Source organism: Colletes gigas, unplaced genomic scaffold (genome assembly GCF_013123115.1).
Source record: "Colletes gigas isolate AHSC1104 unplaced genomic scaffold, ASM1312311v1 Colletes_gigas_Sc00014, whole genome shotgun sequence".
NCBI classification, from domain to species: domain Eukaryota; kingdom Metazoa; phylum Arthropoda; class Insecta; order Hymenoptera; family Colletidae; genus Colletes; species Colletes gigas.
Window position 1 is genome coordinate 1,444,930 of NW_025106643.1, and position 26,512 is coordinate 1,471,441.

The following is a 26,512-nucleotide window of genomic DNA, read 5'->3' on the forward strand; positions in this document are numbered from 1 at the left end:
TCGGTGGGCCGTCCTTCGCGGAATCGTGTCCGCCCCACCTTCTGTCGTGCGGTTTACGTGGCTTCGCCGCGACGCGGCGCTGCCTCCGGCTGGAACCAGTTGCAGCTGTGCCGGTTCCCTCACTCCGCAACGCGGCTTCGCCACGATAGACGGGCCTGTAAAGTATTTACCGTGGCGCAGCGTGCTCGCGCGTACGTACGGTTCCCTTGGCGTTCGTTCCTCAGCGGCGTGTCGTCTGCGTCGGGTTGTCGTCGAGTGCCGTCACCGGGCACATGCGCCATGAAACGGGTCTGATGTGCGTCCGGTCGTTCCTTCGCCGGAGGACGGACTCAGAGATCGATCCCCGAGGACACCTCTTTAGTGGTAGTATTTGAGTGCAGGTGCGCGGACCGCGCCGGGTGTTGCTTCGATCGTTCTACCCAAGTGCTTTGTGAACGGTTCGGGTATCCGGGGGCTGACGATGGAACCGGGGTTCCCGCTGGATTCCGCGTCCCGGACTGTGTACAGCGATCCCGACTATCGCGGATGAACCTGTCCGTCAGTGATTGTGCAGTGAGGGGGTGTACTTTGTCCCGGAGGATCGTGACTACGCTCCGGTGTTTCCGTACCGTTACCCGGCTGGGGGAGCAAGACAGAGTCGGGGGTGGTTCTTTTTCAGGCGAGATGTGCCCGTGAGGGCGCGCGTGGCCTCTCAGACAGCGATCGGTACTGCCTGGAATCGTCCTCGACCAAAGGGAGATCCGGCCAAGTTGAGTAGTGAGGTTGTTGAGTGCGGAATAATCGTCGGACCAAGGTAACCGCCAGAGAAGCTTTAAGGTGACAGCGGTGGAGAAGGAAGAAGAGGAGGCAGAAGAAGAGAACCTGCGCAGCGGACGCCATCTCCGCGTTATCGGCAAGCGGATCCTCCGGGACTCCCCCCCAAGCAGCTTCGGCGTCGCGCACCCTCGGCGGGATCTACCCCGCGACAGCAGCCACCCTGATGGGAGTGTATGAGGAGCGCGCCCCTCCTACCACCGGCATGCACTGGGTGAGTGTCATCCCTCTGTTCTCTCTCCTTTGCTCATTGGCCGTACACGAACCGTCAAGGGGTGCCCGGCCTTTGTGTCGGTGGCCTCGATGATCTGTGGATGATGATCCTTGCCCAGCCCTTTGATCTTCTCTGTGTCTGCCTTCCTGCGAGCTCGCGCTTCCACTTCGCGGAGGGTTTTACTTTTTTTGGGGGAAATCGCGTCCATTGGGACACTCGTAGGATTCTCTAACAAACGATGATCTCAGTTCACTCTAAATCCTATAGACTCTACCTCGACCCGAAAGACCATAAGCTCCTCCGAATTTGGAACACCATATCAATGGTACACTCTCGACGTACCAAGCTCAGCCAAGCGTTCGTTCTCTGTCAGGTGTCGCCGATAGTTTTCTCGATCAGCTCGCTAAAAATGCGTGCAACTTTGTCTCGATCGATCTGTTCGCCGATAATTAACACAGAGTTCTACGATATTAATTGAAACTCCCCGGAGTCGAGCAAAAGAGCAGCACGACGACGGAGTCGGATCGGAACGCGACGTTCGTGTCGTATGTACCACTTAATGGAAACAAATCCCAGGTACAGGTAATTCGAGCCAGTGATTTTATTGCTCCCGATCCCGTAATTGGAATATTGCTGGTCGTCGCGCGACCAGTCGCGGACGAGTTCGACGCTTATCGGCGACGTAACGCCCGGGTGATATATTCACCGAGCAACCGCGACACGGGCGAAACGGGTTTCTTGATCCGCCGCGTTGTAGATCCCCGAGGACAGACCCTGTCGCTGGGTTTGACGGATCGTCACGAAGGTCACGAATTTTTGGGTATCATAAAGAATTCGAGTCCTCGAAAATAGGCTTCACATGTGCTAGCAATGAAATTAGTCACATTATTGGGCAGTGGGGGGGGGTCTGTTTCTTTCCAAACAGAGGACCTCAACTATCTGATCATCCCGACGATTCTAGTTTCCTAATTTTCTCTCATTCGAGCTACTTTTGATAAATTCCACGCGACTGTAAGACCGTGGACCATCGATGAAAATAATTTCGAGGCGTCGAGTGCCTCTCATTCCATCGTCGAAACCGCGTGTAGGATCAAACGCATGAACGCTGTTCGCCGTTCTGACCGGTGACATTCGTTTCCATCTCACAAGCGTTCCGAACAACGTTGCAATCAGCGTAGCCGGCGTTCATCTTCGTGGAATGTTAATTCCGTTTTAAACGACTGCTCAATGGCCGCGTCGTTAACAGGTACACCTTGTAAACAAACGTAATTGATTGTTCCGTGTCACCGCGCTGGCCGCTAATTGAACCGATGCATTTAACCGCGCCTACGCCGACGAAAGGTGCTGGTCGCTGAAACGGTCCCTTGGAGAGCTTCGGAGCGACAATTTTTCGCCGTTTCGGTTACGAATCGAACGACCTTCGGTGGTCGGATAGTCGATATAAACGACGATCGTGACAGCTGTCGCTATTTTCCTCCGTTAACGACCGGGTCAAGTTTTATCGGGCAAAGTTCACAGACATTTCTCTTGTACCGCAACTTTGCTTGTCAGTGTATGGCGCTCAAATTAATTCAGAATGTTTTCGAACTGTTCAGCCAATATTAGAAACGAATATTTTCTATTTGGTGTATATAATAACGTTTTACTCGCGGTGAGTTGGTCAAAGAATTCGTTGTATCGTTCGATCATTTTGCACAGGATTTTTATGAAGAATTCAGGAGAAATTCGATCGATTTTTATAAAATATTACTTTCAACGTTGTAATTGATCGAATGGGTTATTTCGTTTTCTGTCAGGCTTCAGTTTTGAGCGTACAGTGACTCTTGTATTAGTAATACTTCGTTCTTCCGAGGTTAGCGCATTTCGACAAGTGAATTTTATGAAAGGAATTAAGTTTCATCAGGATGAATCAAACCATCGAGTGTAATTAATTGTGCATTCTCTTTCACAAAGTTCTAACCTTCACTCTGATTCAAGTTCTGCAAAAAGTCCATTAATCGATCGTTGTGTTTCAAAATTAGTATTATTTTCGTGTGATTCTATTTAAATATTTGTTATTAGCGGCTGACTCTCTATGCATGTGTATATTTTTGGCACATTTATTTCGCCAAACAATAAAAAATGGAGGACGAATATTCAAATACAAGTTGACTGTTGCTACAAGAGCTAACGTTCGTATCACATACGTGTATAATCTCGTAATAATTTATATTATTATTAAAAAACGGTGAGCAACGCGTTGGATCAGAACTTTGACCGCAATATGGTTATTTTTACGAGTTAAAAAAAAGATGATTGTTCTGGTCTCGGACCAAGGTCCTTCGAGTACCGAAAGTTGGGTCAAAAATGTGTTGAATGCACGACGAGGACGATGATCGAGGACATTGCGCGCATCATTCATCATCGAACCCTACCAGCCTCGATCGATTTCGATCGACCGCCCGGTTTGCTCTCCGCTGACTGGCTGGAAAAAAGAATCCCTCGATCGTCTGCGAAATAATTCGGATTAGAAGAGTCGCCGGACAGCCCCGTGTTCGAGCGAAATTAATTTCTGTCGGTCGAGCAGAACCGGTAGCGGTTCCGTCGCCCTTTCAACGAACGAATCTTCGTCCCTTCCTCGGATCCGTGCCATTCGTTCGGCCGGTTTAATAGATTTCTCACTGTCGCGGCGGGAACGACTCCGAGACTCTCAATTCCAGACTATCTGGTCCCTGAATTTTTCTGTATTTTTGTTACAAAGTTGCCCATACGCTTAAACTGAAGCTTAAACTGCTCAAATCGAACGACTTCGCCACTTCATTTTGTCGTGGCTGCTGCAATTCGTGTAATTCGGTGTAGTTTTCGTGTTAATTTAAATAAAATTGTAAAAGTCACTCTGTAGTGCAGAGGAGGCCTTGGATAGGTTTACTTTTTAAAAGAAATTGATTTCTTATTGGAATTTTTAGGTTTTTGTCAAAATTCCACTGATATTAGATTTTACATTGTGCACAATAAGTACTCAATTGTGGTGTCTCAAATTTTCTCGACTGGAGGGTAATTGTTTCCCCATTTTCCACTGGAATATTTACTCCATGCAATCATGAGGACATATATAACAGTTAATGGGGGAAAGCAAACGTGATCTTTAATTGCATAGAAAGAGTTTTTACGTTGGATAACCAAATTTTTAAAATGAGAAAAATACAGTACAATCACAACTGACCATATACCGACCAGTTATTATCATCTTGATTAAAGTAGCGAGGTCGTATCTTAGCGAAGGCACTCAGCTTATCATTGGTCAAGAAAGCGTCCAGCATTTTTATACGCGTTCGTGTGTTGCGGATAACATAAATAAAAAGTGTAATCACGAGCGTGAATATTTTGTATTTTATTTTTATACGATATTTGTCCACGATTTTTCTAATTACCTAAAAGGTCCTTGTTTCATTTTCACTGCTTCAGAAAAAGATTCTTTAAATTAATACTGTTCCTAATCGCCGAATAATTAGAATACGATTTTTAGAAATTTATTAGATTTCGTCAGTAATGGTATATTAGGTGTTTAGATTTTAGGTAAACGGAGAACTAATAAAATTCACATTTCACATTTGCATACAGATTAATCATCCTGTCGATTTATTGCACGACAAACTTAATTTTAGCTTGTTGACAGTTTTCTAAAGTTGTTAGAATTCTAATATACGTATCGATCATTATGCAAATTTTGAAGTCATGTGAATATATGCACACTGTAGAGGAATCAAGCTCGAGAACAACTCGGTGGAAAAATCCACTTGGCACTAGGGTTAGGGGTTGTCGAATTTTTCTCTGCTCGAGTATGTGAACGCTTCAGTGACTCGATTATTATTCAAATACTTGAGGTATTCGAGTAGTTAGGGTCCATCTACTGTCTGGTTATTTGTATAGGTACTTAGATAAATGCAATGTGGGCCATAAATCGAGCTCTTCATCGACGATACCCCATAGAACCTATGATAACAAAGAAAACGTAACGTGGGTATAGTTTATAGCTATAAGTAACTTATATGGATCATACTAATTATAGGATCTACTATAGAATAGGATAGTACTATAGGACTATAGGATAGTAATATTAATATATGATCCTTTATTGTACATCTTCCATCTTTTAACTGTCTCCATCAGACTATCATAAATCATTTCTTCCAGAATCGTGAGCCCGTTAAATTAACAAAATTACTAGATAAAGAACTTAAAAATACAATCAGAAACTTTGCACTGGAACACGAAATAACTAAATTCATGTTCGGGTCTAAACCCATCAGTTTCTTGCAACACGTACTATCGTTTCTCAACAAAAGTCAGTTGTTCGTCCAAACTTTTCGTAGTTCTCTTGTTTCTCATTCGTCGAGGAATAAAATGGAGGGCAGAATGAATCGTTATCAGGTCTTTCGACTAAAAAGAAAAGAGGTCCCGCGTAGTTTAGGAATTTCTACGCGGCGAATGCGTTAGGGGGAGTGCGTGATCGTCGAGATGCGCGCGAATCGAGCGGCGTAAATATTTTGTTTACCGAAATATCGCCGTACCGATTAAAGCCTATCGCGTAAAGTCCACGGGCGCCGTGCGTTCAGCGTCCTAATCTCCTTCGGGCGGCGATTATTTTATCGCGCGGTGCCTCGCGCGGACCCCGTCGAGACGATTTTTCGACGAACGGACCGATTTTCTCGCGGCTCGTTGCGCAACGTGATTTTCCCGCCGCGGCGAAATACGAAAATAAATAACCACCGGTGAATTACGACCGGTCGAGCGGATTTTTGGGACCCGGAGCCTCGTCGTTTCCACCGAGAATTATTCGTTCGGAGATTCAGCGAGGGGTTGCAACCGAAAATTGACAGAGACGAACACTTTGGCGAGAATAAAATTGGAAGACGCGACCATAATGGCGGGAGAGGATAAAAATTGAAAATTTTCTTTGCAATTCGGGCTGGAAATAATCAAAATGGAGAATTTTTTTAATTAATATTAAAATAACTGTTCTATGGAGAAGCGAAGATGAACAATTTTCTATCCGTCGCTCGTCGAACAATGGAAGGGGAATATTTGAAATTAAATGTAAATTTAAAATGTCGTGGGTAGCCATGTTTGTATTTATTGAATTTCATTAGGGGAATAGTATAGTAATAGTAATAATATTCATACAATATAAATTCAGAGATTAAATAAAATATGACAACTAATGTCTGTTTTTACATGCCAATGCTACTGGTGAGAGATAGGTACACTTGTAATTAGTTGCTCACTGGCCTCGTGCAGGTATAAATAGCACTGCTATAGTATAACACAAAGTGTGTATTTCGTTACCTTAAAAATTCACCTAAAAATATTACAAATAAAATTTATACTCAGATCAGTTTCTTCGAAGCTTATCTTCATTAAGATTCGTTATTAAGAATTCACAGACGTCCTAATAGGTAATATTTCTCTATCGTCGGACAACAATAATTCGATCTTAATAATTAATAAGTAGACTGAGGATGTTCGTGCAAATTCATAGTTTAATTAGTAGAATTACTGAAATGGGGGCCTCTTGGAGGGCTGTCTCAACCCCTAAATATAATAATTCATATCAAGTGCATTTCATAGTTCTTCGAGAATTAAAATTTTCAGGATCTATTTCCAAGCTTAAATTCTCCAATTTTTAAGAATTTATTTCTCGAAAGAAGTATCCCTTTCGAGAATTAAAATTTCCCATAAATGTATAAACATCCACAAACCTATTTACAAGCTGAAATTCTCCAATTTTTAAGAATTTATTTCTCGAAAGAAGTATCCCTTTTGAGAATTAAAATTTCCCATAAATGTATAAACATCCTCAATCTATTTACAAGCTTAAATTCTCCAATTTTTTAAAATTCATTTCTCGAAATGTGGTTCCCTTTTGCCTTTTTCCCCCCTATATCTACGATGAAAAGCAAAATAATAACGATAGAAAAAATGTTGAAAGTTCAGTCCAGTTTGAGAGACGCTGTTCGAATGAAATATTTGTAACAATGTAATATTGATTCTATTTTTGTTTGGTCGCGGCTGCACCATTGGACCCGAATTTTTGTGATTCCCCCCGCGGAGAGAAACGCGTCACGGTATCAATGACACCCTGGCCCGATTCGGCGTCGTTTAGTCTCACGACGCTTTCGATGTTTTCCACGCTTGGCGACCCGGACGCGTGCGTCAGCGCGGAGCCGAGACTCAGTTCGGCCGAAGAGTGTGTGATTATTGTAACTTCGATGAGATAAGGGCATCGTGCCACGAACGTGTCTGCTCGTGATAGTGGTCCGTTTGTGCCGAGCGTAATTTATTAGACGGCCAGGCCGAGATACATATATACGCGGCGGTCATCGCGGCCTCAACGAACCTTTTTCACAGTTCGACGGAACGTTTAATTCCCATCGAACCACCTTCGTTTTATCAACTTTCCTTTTCATTGCCCCGCTCTTCGAACAATCATTACAAATATGAAACTAAAACAGTTTATTATATTGTCCACCATTTAGAATTCCAATGTGGTTCTAAGTTCGTCAGACTTCGGAATATTCTCTATTCGATGATAGCTCGTAGCTTGATCAGCACTCGAATCTCAGAGTTCCAAGTTGAAGTATAATAAATACAGTCGGAAAAGGGTTGGTGATCGAATTGAGAATGTTTGTTTAAATAAAAGTCTTGTGAGCGTCTGTATCGCCTGTTTCTGTGTGTATCTATCTCTCAGAGACTAAACAGTTAGCCTCGTCGTGCTGACAGAACTAAGCAAGGGTTGATAAAGAGGCGTTCCGTCGCCATTTTATTTATTGCGCCGCGATACGGTCGCCGGGTGAACTCTTGGAAGACCGTTCGAATCAAAGATGGGCGCAATTTTATCGAAATAAAAGGCATCGAAATACACGAATTTATCCACGACGTTCGTTAGAGTAGTCAATAACATAACCAAACTATTATTCCTCACTAAAATATAAAAATGGTCTCCTCTGCTGGGAGATTGGTAACTCAGAAATAGTAGGACACTCTCTAACCTTACTTTCCTTTATATTCAGTTGCATGGTGAACTTAGGATTTCACATAAACATAATTCAAACCTAAGTATAATATATGTATATTATCACTAGCCTAATTTCGTGTTCGATTGGCAGTGTTTAAGTCCACATAGCGAAGATGTCGTTTTGTCCAGTTTTCTAATTGACAGAAACTCTGCAGAAGCAAGATGGCGGCTATGTTTCCTCGAGCCACGGAGTTCTCGTGATCGTTTAAATTGGTCCGGCGTTCGCTCACTCTGTCAACGGATCGATCGCGATTCGGGCGTGATCGATCGCGGTTGGATCGCTGGCGTTGGCAGCGTAGATCAGAATTTTCGCGGAACGCGAACCGTACGTCGAAAGGGGGGAGGCAATATCTCGGGGTCGGGTCGTGATTCTTGGCCTGCTACGGCATGCTTTCTGTCACTGCATCGCTCGTTCTCGCTCCCAGCATTTAAATAATCGGTTTCTCGTGTCCCCGAATACGTACGTGTTTTCGTTTCGACGGTGTCGCGTGGACGATCCCCGCGATCTCTCGTTCGAGATTTCGCGAACCAGGAATATCGAAACTGTTTCTCCCTTTCGTACGTGGTCCTCGTGCCAACCGGTCGAACCTAACAACATGTCGCGATGAAAGTTTCGATCTTCTGCTCGAACTCTTGATCCCAGATCAAAAGTTTGCACCATTCCGCTGCACGTTCCGTTAGTATAGCTCTTGGACCTCCTGAGGACTTATCGAACGACATTTAATGACTAGAATATTTGTGCAACTAATGTTGAGTTCCCAGAATTCTCTAAATTGTTGCAATGTCAGAGTTTAATGCAGAATTCTATGATAGAAGAATCGCGACATTGTTGGGGTATATCAGAGTCCCGGAAGAGCAGGGAAACCCATGCTCGAGGCTCGTAATTTCTCAATTGGTATTACGTGTTCCTTGTTCCAAATTAATCAAATTGCTTCCTTTCGTTGCATCTCGAGCGGTTGTGCAATAATGCAGCGGATGCACGGCAAGGACAACAACGTTCGATTTAATGTGCGTGCACCATTTCAGTTCGCATAAATACTCAGGTATGCGTTTCGATACGCAGGGGTAAAAACTATCGTCGACCACCTGAGTATTGAATATTTTTAAATATCTTATATTATTTCTTAATTACTTAGAAAAGTAACTCGAGCAAAATTTCGATGGTGGGTTTTAAAAATATATTCTTTTTTTTGAATATTTTAGCGTATGCACGAACGCGCTGCATATCTTTTGCATACCGAGTACATTTATCTCGTGAGATTTGTTTTGTTTGTCATTGAATTTTCGCACGATGACATTGAAGCGTATTGATAACATGTTATCGATGACATAACCATACTGAAAAACATAGAATATCAAATTTTAAGTATCTAGAAACAGGTAAGAGTAGTCGAGCGTTAGACGTAGCAAGGAAACCATGTTGGTATTTGATTTAAATAGTTTTTTTAATTGTTTACACCTGTCAAATCTAGATTTTAACAGGGACGATATATCAGAATACAAATTTCTTTGGTTTTGCACTTATTTCTTAAAATTCTCTTGATTATAATTACGGGATGGTTGCTAAGTTATACACTACTTTGTATAAGATAGTTTTAAAAGTGTAATAAAATGTAACACCTGTTCGGACAATGTTCCTCGCGGTATTTGTGTACCGCGTACATTACTTGCATATTTTGCGTTTATATGTGCATATTTTTCGGTGAATATATACATATTTTACGGGCATAAACGTCACAGGTTCGTTGCATATCTTACATGCATTAACATCCGCAGGCTTGCGATATATTGTGCTTGTACAGACTATGTCGAGGGCCGTTATTACGCTGAGTCGATGGTAACCTGTTAATAATGAACATTAAATACAAAATTAAAACTGCCCGGGGTAGTCAAATTATAAAGGGGAATTTTTTTTAATTAACTCCATTCTCTCAACGTCGTTTACGAAAATTCAATTTATTCTTCTACTACGAATTTCCCTGCAATTCTCTTAAATAGTTTGGCACTTAAGAAATTATATTGGTCGCTGCATATGAAGCATCAAACTTTATATAAACATTTTTTAGACTCGGTGACAACTTTGACAACCACTTTAAGTTCTTCTTCGTTCAAAAAATTCGTAAACATGCTGTAGAATCTCGTAGCTAAAATCACTCAGTTTCAAAACTGTCATTTTTCAGACCAGTAGTATGGTCAATATTTGAAATTGTTATCTGCAAGTTTTCTGGGAGTTTCGCGAGGATCTTCGTCTGATAAAAATTTCCCTATTTTTGAGATCGTTCTTTGTGGGGCGCGCCATTTGTAAGTCACGACCACGTTTATTGAATCAGCCAGTACATTTGGACTCTTCATGGTGATTTTTTCTTTCCCCAGTCCGCCGAATAAACGGAGGTGGCACAGTAGCACGAGTAGCCTTACGGTCCAATATTTTTGTTGGCGAGTGGCTCGATCCCGGGCCGGTTGGTAGCCGTTCGCCGCGGAGAAGTGCAGATAGCGAGCAGTTTATCGGTCCTCTGCGGTGTTAACCGTCGCCCACGCGTTTTAAGAGAGAAACCACAGCATCCCAGCCGTACGGCCGTAGTGGACGACGAGGCTGTTTATTGTTATCACTATCATGGCCGGCAAGGGGAAGCTGATACGCACCAACACGTGGACACCGCGCGTGCTTGTAGAAATCGTGAAAGCTGTGCTTGTGGGCCGATTGCTGTTTGCCCGGCCGTGGATCGTCGGGACAAACCAGAGGGGGGGATATCGGTTTCGCTCGAGTTTCCTGGTTGACGATGCTCGGGGGCTAGACCGATTTTCCAACCGATAGTTTTAACCATCTATGACCCAAGTTATGGGTCGGGCTCTCGAAACATATTACACGATATCACCTTTGATACACGCTAATAACCGGACAGATGTGGCGAGATAGGAGGAAAGGAAAGGGGCACGTTCGATGGTCGATCGAGGAGTGCTTGTGAGAGAGAGAAATTCAGTGTAGCCCTCTTGTGGCGAGTACAGAAGGTTTCTGTCTTTGAATAATTGCCTTCTGAGTATGGTTACTTTCTAGCGGAGGATCTGATTCACTTTGGGGTAATTAAGTTCGCGAGAATGGAGTAGAAATGGTCGGTGAAATTAGCGAGTCTCCATTAGAGTTTCAGACTGTTACACCATTTTCCACTGAAGTACAAAACTCGACGATCTAATATACGTAGGAATTAGATGGTCAGTCGAGTACTTGCGAGAAAGATAAAGCTTGGCGTAGCCCTCTGCTAGCGAACCTAGGAGGTATCGCCATATATCAAGGACTTATTTCACGAGATATCATTAGATTCAAACGATCGATGCATATTGGCAGTAAAGAATTGTAGTTTGGCAGTATTTTCCCCACAAAGAAACGTCGAATTTCGAGCCCAGGGGGCTCCCCCCGGTCGTCCTTGAAACTTTTCCCCGGGTAGAAGCCCCCCGTGGAACCTTCTCATGACGAAGTGGAATCGATTCGAGCCGTTTTCCCATCGTTAAGCGCCGAGATACGTCTCGACGACGGTCTACGGAGCGAGGGGAACCTTCGCGGAAAAATTCTCGCGGTCGTTCCTGATCCATACCGATGGCTTCTCATAAATCATAAGAGATCGCGGCGCGCGACAAAAAGAATTGCGCTCCAATTACCTCGATTCCTTGCCCGTAAAGAGCGGGAAAAAGCAGCCGCTGGGGGGGAAAAAGTCGGGAAGTTAATCCTCTATAGACTTTGTTGCGCGGTGGTTTCTGTACGCGATAAGATACCGTGAAATAAATTCATCGGATACGCGGACAATATTTCGCGGAATCCCGCGAGTACTTAGAATCGATCTTTCCGCGTCGATCGATGGTTCAAGAAAGAGAAAACCGAAAACCGGCCTGAGTTTTATCAAAAATTCATTTCGTGGTTCCTCCAGTTTGGTTTCTCTTTCGTGACTATTTGCTTTTATTGTACTGTGATCTGGTCACATAAATACCTAAAAAGGGGGAATTGTTTGGATTTTGAAGCTTTCAAGAGGATGTCAGAGTCATAGAAAGACAATTTATCCGAAATATTACGGTCGAAAACTTGGATTTCGGGTCTTTCTTTATAAGCAAATTTCTATGTAAGTAATAACTAGACTGCTGATCTTTATGCACATTCATATTTTTATCAATGGAATGAATGAAATGGGAGCTTTGTTGAGGGTTATTTCCACCCTTAAATATAACAATTCGTATCTTGAACTATTTCTTATATTTTGTCACATCAAGGGCATTCTATAGTTTTTTAAAAATTTAAATTTCCTATAAATGCATAAATATCCGCAATCTAGTAATAACGAATGGCTACTATAATCGTATAAATAAAAGAATCGCCAATGAACATCTCATTCGATCGATTTTTCATCGAGAAGTGGACTTTGCCTTTCATACCAACTGGTCGTCCAAGCCACCAAAGTCTCGAACCCTTTTTTTCAACATCCTGTATATCTTCGCGGGCGCATTAGCCATTCATTCGCTGCACAAGCTCCGACAGCGAGCGGCAGAAAAATGAATCACCGATTCGTTATCAATCCCGAAGTCACGCCGCGGACTCACTAAATCATATCCTTATCGCACGCCGCAGTCGTTCGGCGTGTCCACACATACGGAAATAAATAAAAAAAGAAAAAAAAAAACGTAAGGAAAGGAGGAAGGAAAAAGAGGTGCTCGCGCGCGGTCGCAATTGCCGGTCGATATCTCGAAACGGTTCGACCACTGACGGCGCACAATCGACTGTCGAGCTGCATTTCTCGCGGCATTCTACCGCCTTTCCGTGACGGAATCCCGCGGGGCGGATTCCGCGCTTGTTATTTACCTCGCGTTTCGTGAAAATGATAAAAGGCGGAGCTCGTCGACCTGGTGAAAGTAGCAAACCATTGCTGGTCCACTCCCGAGATGGACAAGGATCGTCGATAAATGAAGATCGATCGATCTGGTCGCGCCATTTCGTGAGAAATGAACAGAATGGCCCGAGTGGATTACGAAGTCTCGGGAAAATCCTAGAAATATTAAATTGGTGGCAAAGATGCATCACATTTTCAATCGTTAAATGTTTAATTTTCAAAAAATTACTCTTTTTTTACATTTGAGAGCTGCATTTGAGAACGTAAAGTTTAATTGACCAGCATCAGCCTTTCACGAGATGAAATTCAGTAAACATTCGTAACGTTGAAAGAGTCGTTGAAGAACATAAATTAAAGATGCGAGGCAACCCAATAAAACCCCAAAGAAAGCGTCCCAGTAACGAGGAAGGACATGTGAAAAAAGGATAATTGATTATAATTGGTAGTACACGATTAATGGCGTGCACAGTATCTTATTGTTATTATTCCTTTATTTTATTTTTAACAAAGTACTTATACATTATTCGAGCACGTCGCTTTAGATACATTATATGCCGTATCCTGAATCCCACCACTAACCTCGAGTTCTTTCATCGTTAAAACGAACTTCTAACAGTAGCGCTCCAGACATGTAGGTCGCTAATCCTAACACTTGTTTCCGCGTAAGCATGCTTGTGGTTCATAAAATTCCTCGCATCGGTCTGCGTGGTATGCAAATACACAGGCGTTCGGTGGTGCTCGTGCTCCAAAACGGGGGATGGGCAAAAAGCAACGTGTTCGTGAGAAACACGCAGGTCGATGGAAAAACGCGAGATAATTTCCAGTCGTTGGAAGAAATAACTCAATTTGCATTCGTTGTTGGTGGTTCTTTCGTTAATGGCCAATACGAGAGATCACTGGGAAACGTTGCTGCTCCTAAAGGACATTTTCACGCGCTACGCAACCGCGATTTAACACAATGGAGTGTTAAGAAGCGCGTCTGATCGCTGGAAAAGGCGCGCATTGTGTCGGGTGACTCGGCTGGTTGATAATGACATTAAATGCGGTGAACCGTTGTACGGTTTTTTACGTTGCACTTGGTGAATCCTAATTAGACGACACCGATACCATAAAGAGCGAACCTAGAATCAAAAACGAGATCAAATTTTATTTTATAAACATGGAATTCATAGCAAAACCTCGATGGTTGCAGGAGAATAATTAATACAATTATGGGGGAGTGGTACCAGTCAAAATATAAATCTTGCAAATTAGCACCCTCAGTAATCCATCGTGAAAGTATTGTTTATTTTTAAATCAGACGTCCTTTAAATTTGATTTTAGACAACGTTTTCGTTGCACACAGTGATTTTCTAGTGGTTTGTTTGTGACAACGTGCAACAATAATATTGAATTCTTGATATTAGAAATATAGAATAAAAAGTTTGGGTATCAGAGAAGAAACTAGAATTCCAAGAGTATCGTCATCCATCCTTCGCAATATTCGCTCGCTCGCCAAGTTAACGGATCGAGCAAACTGGTTCAAAAATAGCATATTTGTCCAGGGAATCGAGTTTACCTCCGCGGGGTGTCTCGGATAAAACGCGCCGCAAGAAAGTCGCCCAATCAAAGTTCCAATCGAAGCTTAATCAATGATCTTCGAAGGAAACGAGCCGAGTTCCCGATACGTTGCACGACAGAAGCATTGGAGAGACACTTGGAAACGCGCGTTCTTCGAATTCTTTACGCGACCCGGTTTATTACATAAGAAACAACGGCCGTCCGCCGTAACGGTTACGTTGCACGGTGAAAATCCGCGGTAACAAACAAAATTTCTATTAGTTTTCCCACGTATGGAACGAGCTCCCGCGACCAGTTCTATCCCGAACGATCGGTCCGCTTCGCGCGCGACCTTACGCGAAACGGTAGCCGCCGATAAATCGATCGATACCAACAACAAAGGGAATTAAATCCATTTCGTACGCGAAGATCGCCACGATTATTTTATTCTTTGTTCAACGAGCAATTTTAAGCGATATCGATCGCTCCGCTGCCACGCCCGAATTAATTCCAGCGGCACTGCCAGGCGAGCAAGTGAAATCATGCTGCCTGGCTAATAAAGAATAAAATAGAAATGTATACAAATTTCGACAAACTTCTTCTTCATATCACAACTATTTTTCTACTCGAAGATTGTCGTTTCTGGTTTTATTGCATCTCACAACTTAAAACAAATCTGAATGGTCGAGAGCGATTTAGCGAGAAAAGAAAGGATTAAAAGTGATTTCGGGGGTAGCTCCGCCTCCCGCGGGTGGCGTAACCCTTTAAATTCGTCAGAGGCTGGGATCCTCGCGCGACGGAACGATCTTTACAACGTCCTGGTGAAGTTAACCGCCCCTCGGTGGCGATCGCAAACGCGCCGCTTCTGCTAAGGCGCAGTAAATACCGGTATCTGGTGTCGTAAAGTGCAGCATTGGTTTTCCACCGTGAGAGCTGGAGGGGACAAGAACGGAGCTGGAAGGAAATGGCGAAGAAAGGGTCGAAGGGAGGAGAGACAGAGACAGAGTGAGAGTGAGTGCAGGGTATACACACATATAGAGAGAGAGAAAAAAAAAGGCAGGCGGAAGGAGAGGGACGAGAAAGAGAGGACCAGGGCAGCTCACCGCGTAATTTATGTCTCGAGCGCGCCGCGGCCGCGTTGACAGTTGAAACACGGCGGCGGCTAGGATTGGTCGGCTCCGGGCGCCTTATAGGGTCGCGCGCATGCGCACACCGCCTTACGACATCCATCAGAGGCGAGCGGCTACTGCCGTCAGCGTGCCACTCTTTATCTTTCTCCTTTTCTCTAGCCCCCTTGCCCTTTGCCGATGTCAACCGAGCCGTAATCCGCTGTCACTTCGGATACTCTCCCCGTCCTCGTGTTCCGTGCCGGTTAGGTTGTTGTCCTATTTCGCCTATTCCGGTTAGCTGTCGCTGACGGCGGAGGTAATCCTTACGCGAACGTCTTCCGACGATGTCCTTTGCGGTCCCTCCTCGTCGACCACGGTGGAAAGTGTCTTCTCCTTCCCCGGTCGTTCGTCGCTTACTTTTACCCGATAAAACTTTTTTTTTTACCCCCCCTCCCGGTCGTCGCCGGAGGTTACAGGTTTTCAGGAGGCAGCCTCGGGTGTCTCTCGACGCCTTTTGTCCCCGCGGAGCTCTTTTCTCTTTGAACCTTTAATTGGATGCTCCTTGATTACTTTCACCGCCTGTTTCTCTTTGGTCATTGATTTTTCGCCGTCGACTTTTTTCTCGCCCCGACGACCGCCGTTCGAGTTTACTTGTTCTCGAAGTAGATCTGGATAGCCGTTTAAGGACCGCGAGGCGCGAAGATTTCATTCGAGTCGATTCTTCCACCGATCGGAGGGATTAGGTTCTTTCCAGGCCTGTTTTACGATATGATTATCGAACCGTGAAGAATGGAGCAACGATCCGCGCGCCTTCGAGCGCCGCGAGATCGCGTTGCTGAACAGGCGCCTGTTGAACAATCGTTTAATGGTACGACACGGCGCTAAGGATCAATTAATGTACCCATTCACACTCCGGTACGCTCCTTCCTCTGTTCACCGCCGCCTCGAACGAATAGAAACGTTTGAAATAGACACAGAAGAAGATCTCGACGCTTCGTCATCCGAACCTAATAAACGCGATCTCTCGTGGCAATTAAGAGAACGTTGCCTCGCGTTTCATTTCGATAGCCTTCGGTATTACGCAATCGCGATCAGCGGTTCGTTGAGCAACCGTCGGAGTGACCGTGCGGCGCCGTCGTCTCCTCGCGAAACCCGAAGTTTCTAAAGTCCTCGACTCCGGTGTTTGTTCCAGCAGCCGGCCAGCTCGCAGGAGCGTGGCAGCGGCTTGGCTGTGGGGCGTCAAGGGGGGCCCGGCAGCGCGGGGGGGCCCGGAGCAGTGGACCAGGCGAGGGACCTAAGTCCCTGCCTCCCCGCGTCCATGGGCGACGCTGCACGACCTACCACTTTACCGTGCAGTCCTCCTGCCGCCCACCATCACGGGCCCCATCATACGCCCCTGCATCAGACCCACTGCGGTACCAACAACAACTGCTACGACGGACCCACCACCCCCTACGACTCTAGGGACTACGATTCTCCTGGAGGTTGGTTAATTTCTGCTTTGAATCGGGCTCTCCCTGAATCATTCAAACTCTGCCATCCGCCCTTTACGTTGTACACTTTTGTAATACTTTCGTTTCGATATAAGTACTTTAAGATCCTACAAAGTCTTCGTTCGCATTATAAATTATTACAAAGATACAAACAAAGGTCGATATCCCATTCATGATCGTTCCTTCCTGCAGCCTTCTCATCCCCAGCCTCTCGTAGACCAATTTGTAAACGTGCCAGGAATTGTGATTGATCGTACAATTTTTTTTTTACCCAAGTGTTTAAATATCGATTAGGTGGACAGGAGTACAGGAACAACAATAGCAACTTCGAGAACCCGAGCGACCTGAGCATGCCGCCCCAAACGACCCACCACCATCATCACCATCACCACCACCATCATTCCCATCTGCATCACCAAACTCACTCGCAAGAACAGCAGACCACGGAACACTTGCACGCTATACCGAAGCTGGAGCCGCCGCCCACCCCTCCAGCCCAGTCCGAGGACGTTCCAGGGGTGGTTTGCGCCGGATGCGGCCTGCGGATATCCGACAGGTTCTACCTGCAGGCCGTCGACAGGAGGTGGCACGCCGCCTGTCTTCAGTGCTCGCACTGTCGTCAGGGCCTCGACGGCGAAGTCACCTGTTTCAGCAGGGACGGAAACATTTACTGCAAGAAGGACTACTATCGGTGAGTCGATGCCACGTTTGTTAAGGCGGTTACAACCCCCCGGCTAGCAGGGTTGAAATATTAGCTGGAAAACTTGTTACGTAATCCGGTGGTGGTCAATTTGATTCCCGTCGTGGGTACAAATAGGGGACAGTACGTTTCAACAGAACATCTAACTCCTATTCCCATTGGTCTTGCAATGGTTTTCCACTGGTAATAAATTCATTGCAAACATAGTAATCAGATGGGACATTTTTAAAGTTAGATTCATTATACGGAAGCTAGTCGATGATCTTTTATTAAAAGCAGTAATTGTTGATCCCTTAATAGCGAAGAATCAAATGGAATTATTGTTAATCTGTGACAAGTTTGCAAGTACCAAAACGACAATTAAATCTCTAACCTGTAAAGTCGAGGTGAATCGTAGCTGACTGGTAATAAGTTAACAGGTATAATTATAGACAATAATTAGATACTTCGGAAGAACACTGAGCACTGAAACGACCTTACTCTACCGACGAAACAAATGGAATACACGTTTTATCGAATCAAGATGGTAACCGGTGCTCGCGTTAACGTTAATTACGAGACCATAACCTCCAAAACCAGTGAGAATAGTTGCCAACTGGTAATCATTTTACCGCTAGAGTTGTAATAATCATAATGATTTCTATCCTATGCTAGAGCCAGTTAATTATGGCGTTCGAATCCTCAAAGCCACGGTAAACGATTGCTAATTGGTAATAAGTTTATTATAGCAGTTAGTTAGATAGGAAACCTCGAAAGAACAATCTATATCTCTTTAACCCCACCGCACCGGTCGTGGATTAAAGCTTTCAATTAACAATCCGCGCTTGTACCTATGAATCTTCGCTGATTATCTTCCCGAGCAGAGCAATTAGTCGTGACCGCGAAAGAGTAGCGTCTCTGTCGTTTATCAACAATGTTTCCCGTGGAAGTGGGTGCGGTTAGGGCTGTATCGTTGCTTTCGAGCCATTATCTGTCGCGTGCAACCTTGACAATTTTATACGCGCAACTTTTACAGTGCACCTGCAGCACTTCCGGAATCGCGAACTTTGTTTTCTCCCTTTTGTCATTATTTTGTTCGTAATGTTCCTTGTCGAGAACAGTGTTTAATACTGTAGGTTCATAACGTCATAAACTTCTCATGTTTTATAATTTTTTACAGTAATATTTCTAAAGATCTTCAATATTTCTTTGACCTTCGAAGTTCGCTCGTTGATCATCGCCGTTTACTTCAATCTTTCTTTCGCGTTTTTTCTGCTTCCTTCTCCTCTTTAGCTGACCAATTTCCATCGAAATTATATTGTTCTCCGTTTCCGCGGCGCGTCGTACAATTTCAATAACGAACAATCCACGCAACGGGGTCAGCTCGTAACAATCTTCAGAGAATAGTCGGGTCGCTCGTCACGTCAGCAAGTCAAGCGAGAAGCAATTTCTGTAATTTCAAGAGCCGTTTGAAGACGTTGTTCGAGGGTACTCGTGCCGCATCGAAGCGGACGCCGTTTTGCGCAACGCGTCGACGAAGGCCTCCGGGTTCTTTTCGACCGGGGCACGATAAGGGCCCGTTTTATCGACGTGCACGCGATTTACATCAAATTACCGTTATAACGACGCTGAACGCGAACGAATCGAGCTGGGAATAACGATAGAAGTATCGCCGCCATGACAGTTGCCGCGTTACGTTACTCGAATCGACGCGAAGCTGGTCAAGACTCACTTTTCCGCTTGAAAATATAGAAAATAATACAAATTAGAGAAATAACTAATTTTTATTGACTTAAGAAATTTCACAATCACTCATCAAGTCTAATATATTAAAATCAATGCATTTTTACGTTCATGAGGTATTCCTAAAACAAATCTGTTCTTCTTCGTAGTTACTTTTTGTACTCACAAATTTAAACAGAATTAAATAATACACGTTTGAGGAATTATTTGTAATTAAATCGTACGTCAAGGGGGTGATGTACTTGAACTATTTTTGGCAGAATTACTGACTCTAAAGTCCTCCAACGTAAAAAAGTTACAGCCGCCATTGTGAATGTTTTGATAGCGTCGAAAAGCATTTCTGCGCGAATAGTTAGTCGTTTGATCAGTCGTACCGTAATATATCGGCGATAAACAGTACGCCGGAAGTTACGCGAGCGCGTCGGCTTCCGCAGGGCGGGAAAAAGCGGAGTTTTTAAACATGGATGCAGGAATGCGCGGCGTTGCGTCTCTCCGCGGAAATTCCGCGGCTCCTTTAACGGGCGAATTCCCATACGAGACCCCCACCAATGCACTTGGCACAGCTTAATAAGCATTCTCTCACGTTTCGCCGGGTCTGCGGCGATATTTCCATTCCGAGGAAAACAATTGCAACCCCTTCCCCCCGCGACGGGCTCGTAGTAAGCGGAAATCACCTGTCTCGCCATATTTCGCGCGTCGATACGAGACACTGATCCACGAACTCGAAGGGGACTCGCGATAATTCAGCAGGTATACGGATCTAACCGGGACACGTAATCTTTTCGAGCGAAAATCGCTGCCTTTAAACGCCTTTGAACGAAACCGTCCACCGTTTCTCCGTGATTTTACATTCCGGTTCGGGGTACGTTGTTTCCGGTATTCGAACGCTTTCGATTTGGATTACAATTTGTTCATTAACGCTTCGTTAAAAAGTTATTAACGTTCAAAGTTCCGTTATGACTGAAAAATTTTCGACGAAATTAAAAAATGTCAAATCATTCTGAAAAAATTATTTTCGATTGCAGGGGTCGATTACAATCATTTTTGGTCAATAGACGTACCCCTGAATTCCTACCCATTTTCTAGAAAAAAATTCGAGAAGGTGTGGAATTTTTCGGCGAAATTAAAAAGTTTCAAATCATTCTGGAAAAATTATTTTCGGTTGTGGGGGTCAATTACAATCATTTTTGGTGAATACACATACTCCCGAAATCCCACGCAGTTTCGAGAAAAAAATTCCCTATGGACCCAAGGTGACCGTAGTTTGACACTTGAGAATCTCTCGTTAAAATTTTTCCCAGGGACGACCAAACACCCTTTATATTAAAATCAACACATTTATACATTCACGAGATATTCGTAGAACAAATCTATTCCTTTTGTGACCATTCCTTGTACGAACAAATTAAATAGTATACGTTTGAACAATTATTCGGAATTAAATCGTACGTCAAGGGATTAAGAGACTGAAAGCGATGCAGCCATCTTTTCCTCTCTATTTTGTCCAATATCGCATCTTTTACTCGACTATATTAATGGAACTCAGAACTATATGGTTGAAAGTATAAATAAAGAAGAGATAAGCATGTGTAGTCTTGTTTTATCGCGAACCGTGATTTAACGAGACGGTCTAACGTTTGGAATTACATATCGTCGGAACAGCTACTCGCGATTCCCGATCTAAAGCATTTAAAGATGATCGTTTTCCATTTCTTTATTCCCATAAGTAGATAGTAACAAGGGGCATGTGAATATTCCGGCACGGTATCTTCAAAGTCGATTTATTACCATCGATTCAATTCACCACAGGTGTGCACTATCAATTCACACATCATATATGTGTGAGATCCTAACAATACTTCGTGAACTCCATTTCCACCTTTCATGTTCCTCATAACGTAAACTCCCCAGTTCTTAGGTGGTCGTCGACCAAATCGAGTTATCCAAATATCTTTAAATTGAAATAAAACACAAACTATTTGAGATATTTTTAATAGCAATGCTCCAAGCAATATGATTATTACAGAATCGATGTATCATACGTTTGTTCGATGGAAAAAAGGATAAGAGAAGACACAACATAAATTTCATGCTCTAAATCGTATCTCACGCATTTATTAATTACTAGAAAACAGTCGATTAAATGTGTATAAAATGGGGATCAGAATAACAGTAACAGCAATTTATTTTTTATTTTCGTCGTGAAATATTTATGTTTATAATTGAAATTCGTATCTCCAACGTGTAATGGATAAACACTCGTTATCGAAATTCGCAATCTGGATAAGAATTTTCCACGTCTCAGATCTCGATCAGCTAATCGAGAATCGCCTCCTAAGCGTAAACGACTGTTAATTTACGAAAAAAAAAAATAGACTCACAGATCTTAACGCAAGGAGCAAAAAGGTCTAGTACCAGGAGCTTCTAAAACGAAGATTTGTATCTAAAAAATGCAATTATTCCTCGAACATCGCGCGTTATTTAATGCATTGCAAGATGGCGTCGCGCGTAGAGCGCTGCTCACCGACCAAGGAGACGACGGAGAAGAACCGCGTTTCCGCGTTTTATAAATATTCATTACAGAAGAAATAGTTATAATTTTTGCTCCTTTCGTTCAGATCTGTGCAACGATATACCGTTTCCTTCGTACGAGTTCGAAATATTAATCGTCGATCTTATTCGTACGAACAATGAATCGTGTTCGTTAAACGACACACACAACTCGTTACCGAACGCGTGCTTCCCACTTCTCTTCGTCCGCCGGCGAGGAATGAAAATATCAACCTTCCCGTTCATCGCGATTCGCTCGTCCGCCTGCTGATCGTCTCGGACAGATCGCCGCGCAAAATAATTTAAAGGTTCATGCGGGAATATCTCGGGGTGGACGTTGGTAGAGAGACAGGAACATCGTGTTGGGCCGTGGAAGGCCTCACACGGCGCGGATATTAGCGTACTCCCTCGCCGGACGATTCGCACACACGGACAACAGCGTATGTACGGACTGACCAGTCCGTGGACTAATGGTCACGACTCGACCATTTACCTCCGGCGAAGCGTCGATTCTTGATAAGTAAATCACCGTCGATCTACATTTCACCAGCGCCGGACGATATACACGTGCAACGGCCGGACGTCATCCGATGGCGCACCGGCGGCCGTCATCCCCCGGATGTCCTCGGTGCACTTGCTCCATTTCGTCCTTTTTCCTCCACCTATCCACCTTCCCCGACGATAAATCTGTTCTTATTCCTTTTTGCGTCTAACAAAATCGTCGATGAGCCTCATGGAAATTCGGGAACGCATTGTTCTTGATGTCAAGCTTTGCAATCGTGAGGCTACTTACTCGACATCGAGTCTTATACCCTGGGGAAAATTGTAATGATAGATTTTAGATACAAAAATAGGAGGAAAATCAAAAATACCAATTTATTGATGGGGGCTTCGTTAGAAAGTTATTGACGGTTAACGAATTTTTTTCTCGAAAATGGGCAGGAATTCAGGGGTATGTTTATTGACCAAAAATGTTTATAATCAACCCCTGCAGGCGAGAATAATTTTTTTAAAACGATTTGAAATTTTTTAATTTTGCCGAAAAATTCCACACCTTCTCGAATTTTTTTCTCTAAAATGGGTAGGAATTCAGGGGTATGTCTATTGACGAAAAATGCTTCTACTTGACCCCTGTAACTAAAAATAATTTTTTCAGAACCATATGAAATTTTTTAATTTCGTCAAAAAATTGCACACCTTCTCGAATTTTTTTCTCGAAAACGCGTAAGATTTCAGGGGTATATGTAATGACCAAAAATGATTGTAATCGACTCCTACAATCGAGAATAATTTTTTCAGACCAATTTGAAATTTTTTAATTTTGTCGAAAAATTTCACATCTTCTCGAATTTTTTTCTAGAAAATGGGTAGGAATTCAAGGGTATATGTAATGACCAAAAATAATTGTAATGGACCCCTGCGACTAAAAATAATTTTTTTAGTACGATTTGAAACACGTAAAATTTCAGGGGAATTTTCTCGCGATTTCGATGGCCAAGCGCGTAGCAGAGTCTCCTCTCGGCGGTCTTTGGCCCTGTTTGCTCTTCTTCGGGCTTCTGCTCGCTCGTAGACGCGGTGGTATGCCTCGAAAATCGCGGCAGCCGATCTCTGAAGCCACGGTCGAGATCCCTCGGGATAAGTGGCTGGTTTTATCGCGCGAACGAGGACGCGGCAGGGAAGACACCCTCTGACAGCGACGAGATTAAAGTTCGCGGGTAGAAGAGTCGCGTATCAGATATTCAAATACGTATCCAATATACGAAAATCCAAATTACGGGTATTTTTAATTTATTCGAAGCTTCACGCCAGAATCTTGCTCGAAATATCGCTCATAACACGTTGGAATTATTACTTAATTATTAATATATTACATATTAATGCCATCGACAGTGATAAAATTACACACAAAACAGTTTTAACAATTTCATTACTTTTCACGAAGTATCGCCAAAACATTAATCTGGTACGAATATATTTGGTGAACCCAGTAGAACGTTGACTTGAAAGTTTAGGGGTTGAAACGTAGATTTAACCAAGGAAATTTAACCGAACCCCCAAAGAGAATGTTAGAAAGATTCCAAAAAGCACATTGAAATCGACAATTTCGCGTCCTTTCCTTGGAAGTCGCAGGTTAGAGTGGTACATCGGGGTCACGGTTTTCGTGGCGGCCGCGTTTCCCATTGTCGCTTGGGCGCAGGAACTTTATTCGCGGCGGATAGTGTGTCGGCGATACGCGATATCTACTAGGAAAAGGAATAAATTTGTCGCTGCGATGTGCGGCCGCGATTCCGCCGTGATTTACTCGCGCGGCACTCGTAAATTAAGCCTTGAAATTTGAGAACGTAGATTTCCCGTTGATGCGATTGTGTAAGACGAGCCCCCCGGGTTTTTGCACACGCGCGGATCACGTTGATTCGTTGTTTCGTGCCCAAGATGCAAATGTTGCGGTCGACGATTACGCGAGAGCCTCGCGGTTGCCTCTGTGTATCAGCGACAAACGATCGAGAAGAGGCCCAAACGCTTTCCTCGATATCCTAGAAAAACGAAACTACCCTGTTGCGACCAAAGATGGCCAAATTCTGCGACTCGAAGCGATCGATGTCGACAGCTTCTTAAATATCGCGCAATTTTGGTGTTCACTTTATCGTTGGGGGTCACTGATTACCCCCCTTTTGATAGGAAATTTAAATTTCATCCATTTAGAGATACTGTGGTAATTAAAAAAAATAATAGAAGCTCTCGAAATGATTAAATTTTTTTAATCAGGCGTTGAAGAGTAACGCAATGCAATATAATTAATAAAAGAAAAAATAGAAAAAACTGAATAGAATATGAGTAGTTTCCTATGCTGGGTATTGCACTACAGTAATTTTTGACCATAACGATTACTAAAATATATTTGCCTAATTTTTTTCATAACTAACTAGCCATCCGTGATTGTAACCCCGGTTACTATTATTGTACACGTGAATCTAAGAGCCCCGCGAGATATCATTAAAATCGTCGAGTATCAGATCTGACATTCTCCCCCGCGAGTCTCGGCAATAAGAGTACCTTTTACCATTTCTCACAAGGTCCGTGTCAGATTATCAGTTCCACCTTCAACGATACGTGAATCTTTTAATACGATCCTCGAACAAAGCGTGCACTTCTCACGAATCAAACGCTTATGATCGAACGATTAAACAGCCGACATCGGATGCACGGTGCTTGCCACGAAATCGCTGGATCGCGAGCGTAGCTATTTAGTTAGCGAGGTATAACTGTACGCAGCATCTAAGAGATCTGCTCGAGATAAGTTCGAAACACAGGGTAATAACGATCTATATGAACACAAATAGGAAAATCATTAACATGGTATTGAATCTCTTGTAACCTCAGTGGTATCAGTGTTACCTAACTCAACAATAGGTGAATATTTTGACACAGAATGCTTCTCACGAGTCGAAGGCAACGCGATCGGGCCATTAAAATGGGGAATCGTCTGTGTACTAAATATTAAGTTCTACAGAAACTGTAATTAGCGAGAAATTACAGGAAATTTGGTGTGTAAAAGTGTCTGAATATCACTTAAAGAGTAAGATGCAAGAACTTGCATAGTGTCTTCACAAAAAAATACCAAAGACAACATAAAAAAAGGCGTTTCATAGCAGATGACCCTCTCAAGGGTTAACCGGACGCGAGCATTGTCAATTTCGAAGCCATCGTCCGGAAAAACGGGGTTCGTAGCATTTTCCAAGATCGGTTCGAGCATTCGGGGTGCGAGAAACTGGCGAACGAAGTGTCTCGAGGCAGAAGGCGTGGCGGATTCGTGTTCACACGTCGGTCAGCCCTTGCACGCGAGACCCTGGGACGCACAGCACGCTTCCTCGTCGGCAAGGACTATGGTATTTACCCTCGTGTGTGTGTGTATGCGCGTTTAGAATCCGCGCGGACTGCATATGTCGTCATACAAGACTGACAGGCAAGATGGAATAGCGCAGACATCCCGTCACGACACGGCTTCGGGGCCCGAAACTCTCTTATCTCGGTGGCTCGCATGTGCGATCTGCTGTTGTCGCCGCATAGCCGGCGTGTCGTTGCTGCCGCGACCGGTGTTATTAGGCAGCGCGTTCGCGTGTCCGTCCAGTGAACCCGGTTTTGCGCGCGTGACACCCTTTCGTAACTCCCGCGGAAGGCTCTATCGGAAGGAATTATTTCCAGCAGCGGTCCCGCGGCCGCTTTTCTAACGCCGTGGAATCGTCGCAGCCAACGATTGATCCAACGCGACGACGCGTTCAGCCGTCCAAGCTTTCTAAGTGTCGGGTTACCGGACCGATCTCCAACAGCCTCGACGCCTTGACGATGATAGGGGTTGTTGTCTGCGCGTGAAATCTCGTTCAAAACTCAACTTGCGTGCCTGGACCTCGGGTTCATTCTGACCCTTGCAAGTTACTTAAATTTTAGA

General features: G+C 43.9%; 1 protein-coding gene across 2 annotated transcripts in view; it reads left to right on the forward strand.

Moving 5' to 3' along the window:
• The first annotated feature begins 217 nt into the window (after nucleotides 1-217).
• The window catches only part of LOC122399537 (protein apterous-like), a 58,235-nt gene continuing 31,940 nt past the window's right edge, over nucleotides 218-26,512 (forward strand). The window contains exons 1-3 of one of the 2 annotated variants that reach the window (XM_043400279.1): nucleotides 218-1,027; nucleotides 16,796-17,084; nucleotides 17,370-17,784. In XM_043400279.1, the coding sequence (XP_043256214.1) occupies nucleotides 980-1,027; nucleotides 16,796-17,084; nucleotides 17,370-17,784 (752 nt within the window). In that variant the 5' untranslated portion in view covers nucleotides 218-979. The remainder of the gene's footprint in view (nucleotides 1,028-16,795; nucleotides 17,085-17,369; nucleotides 17,785-26,512) is intronic. The other variant, XM_043400280.1, reaches the window with a different exon arrangement.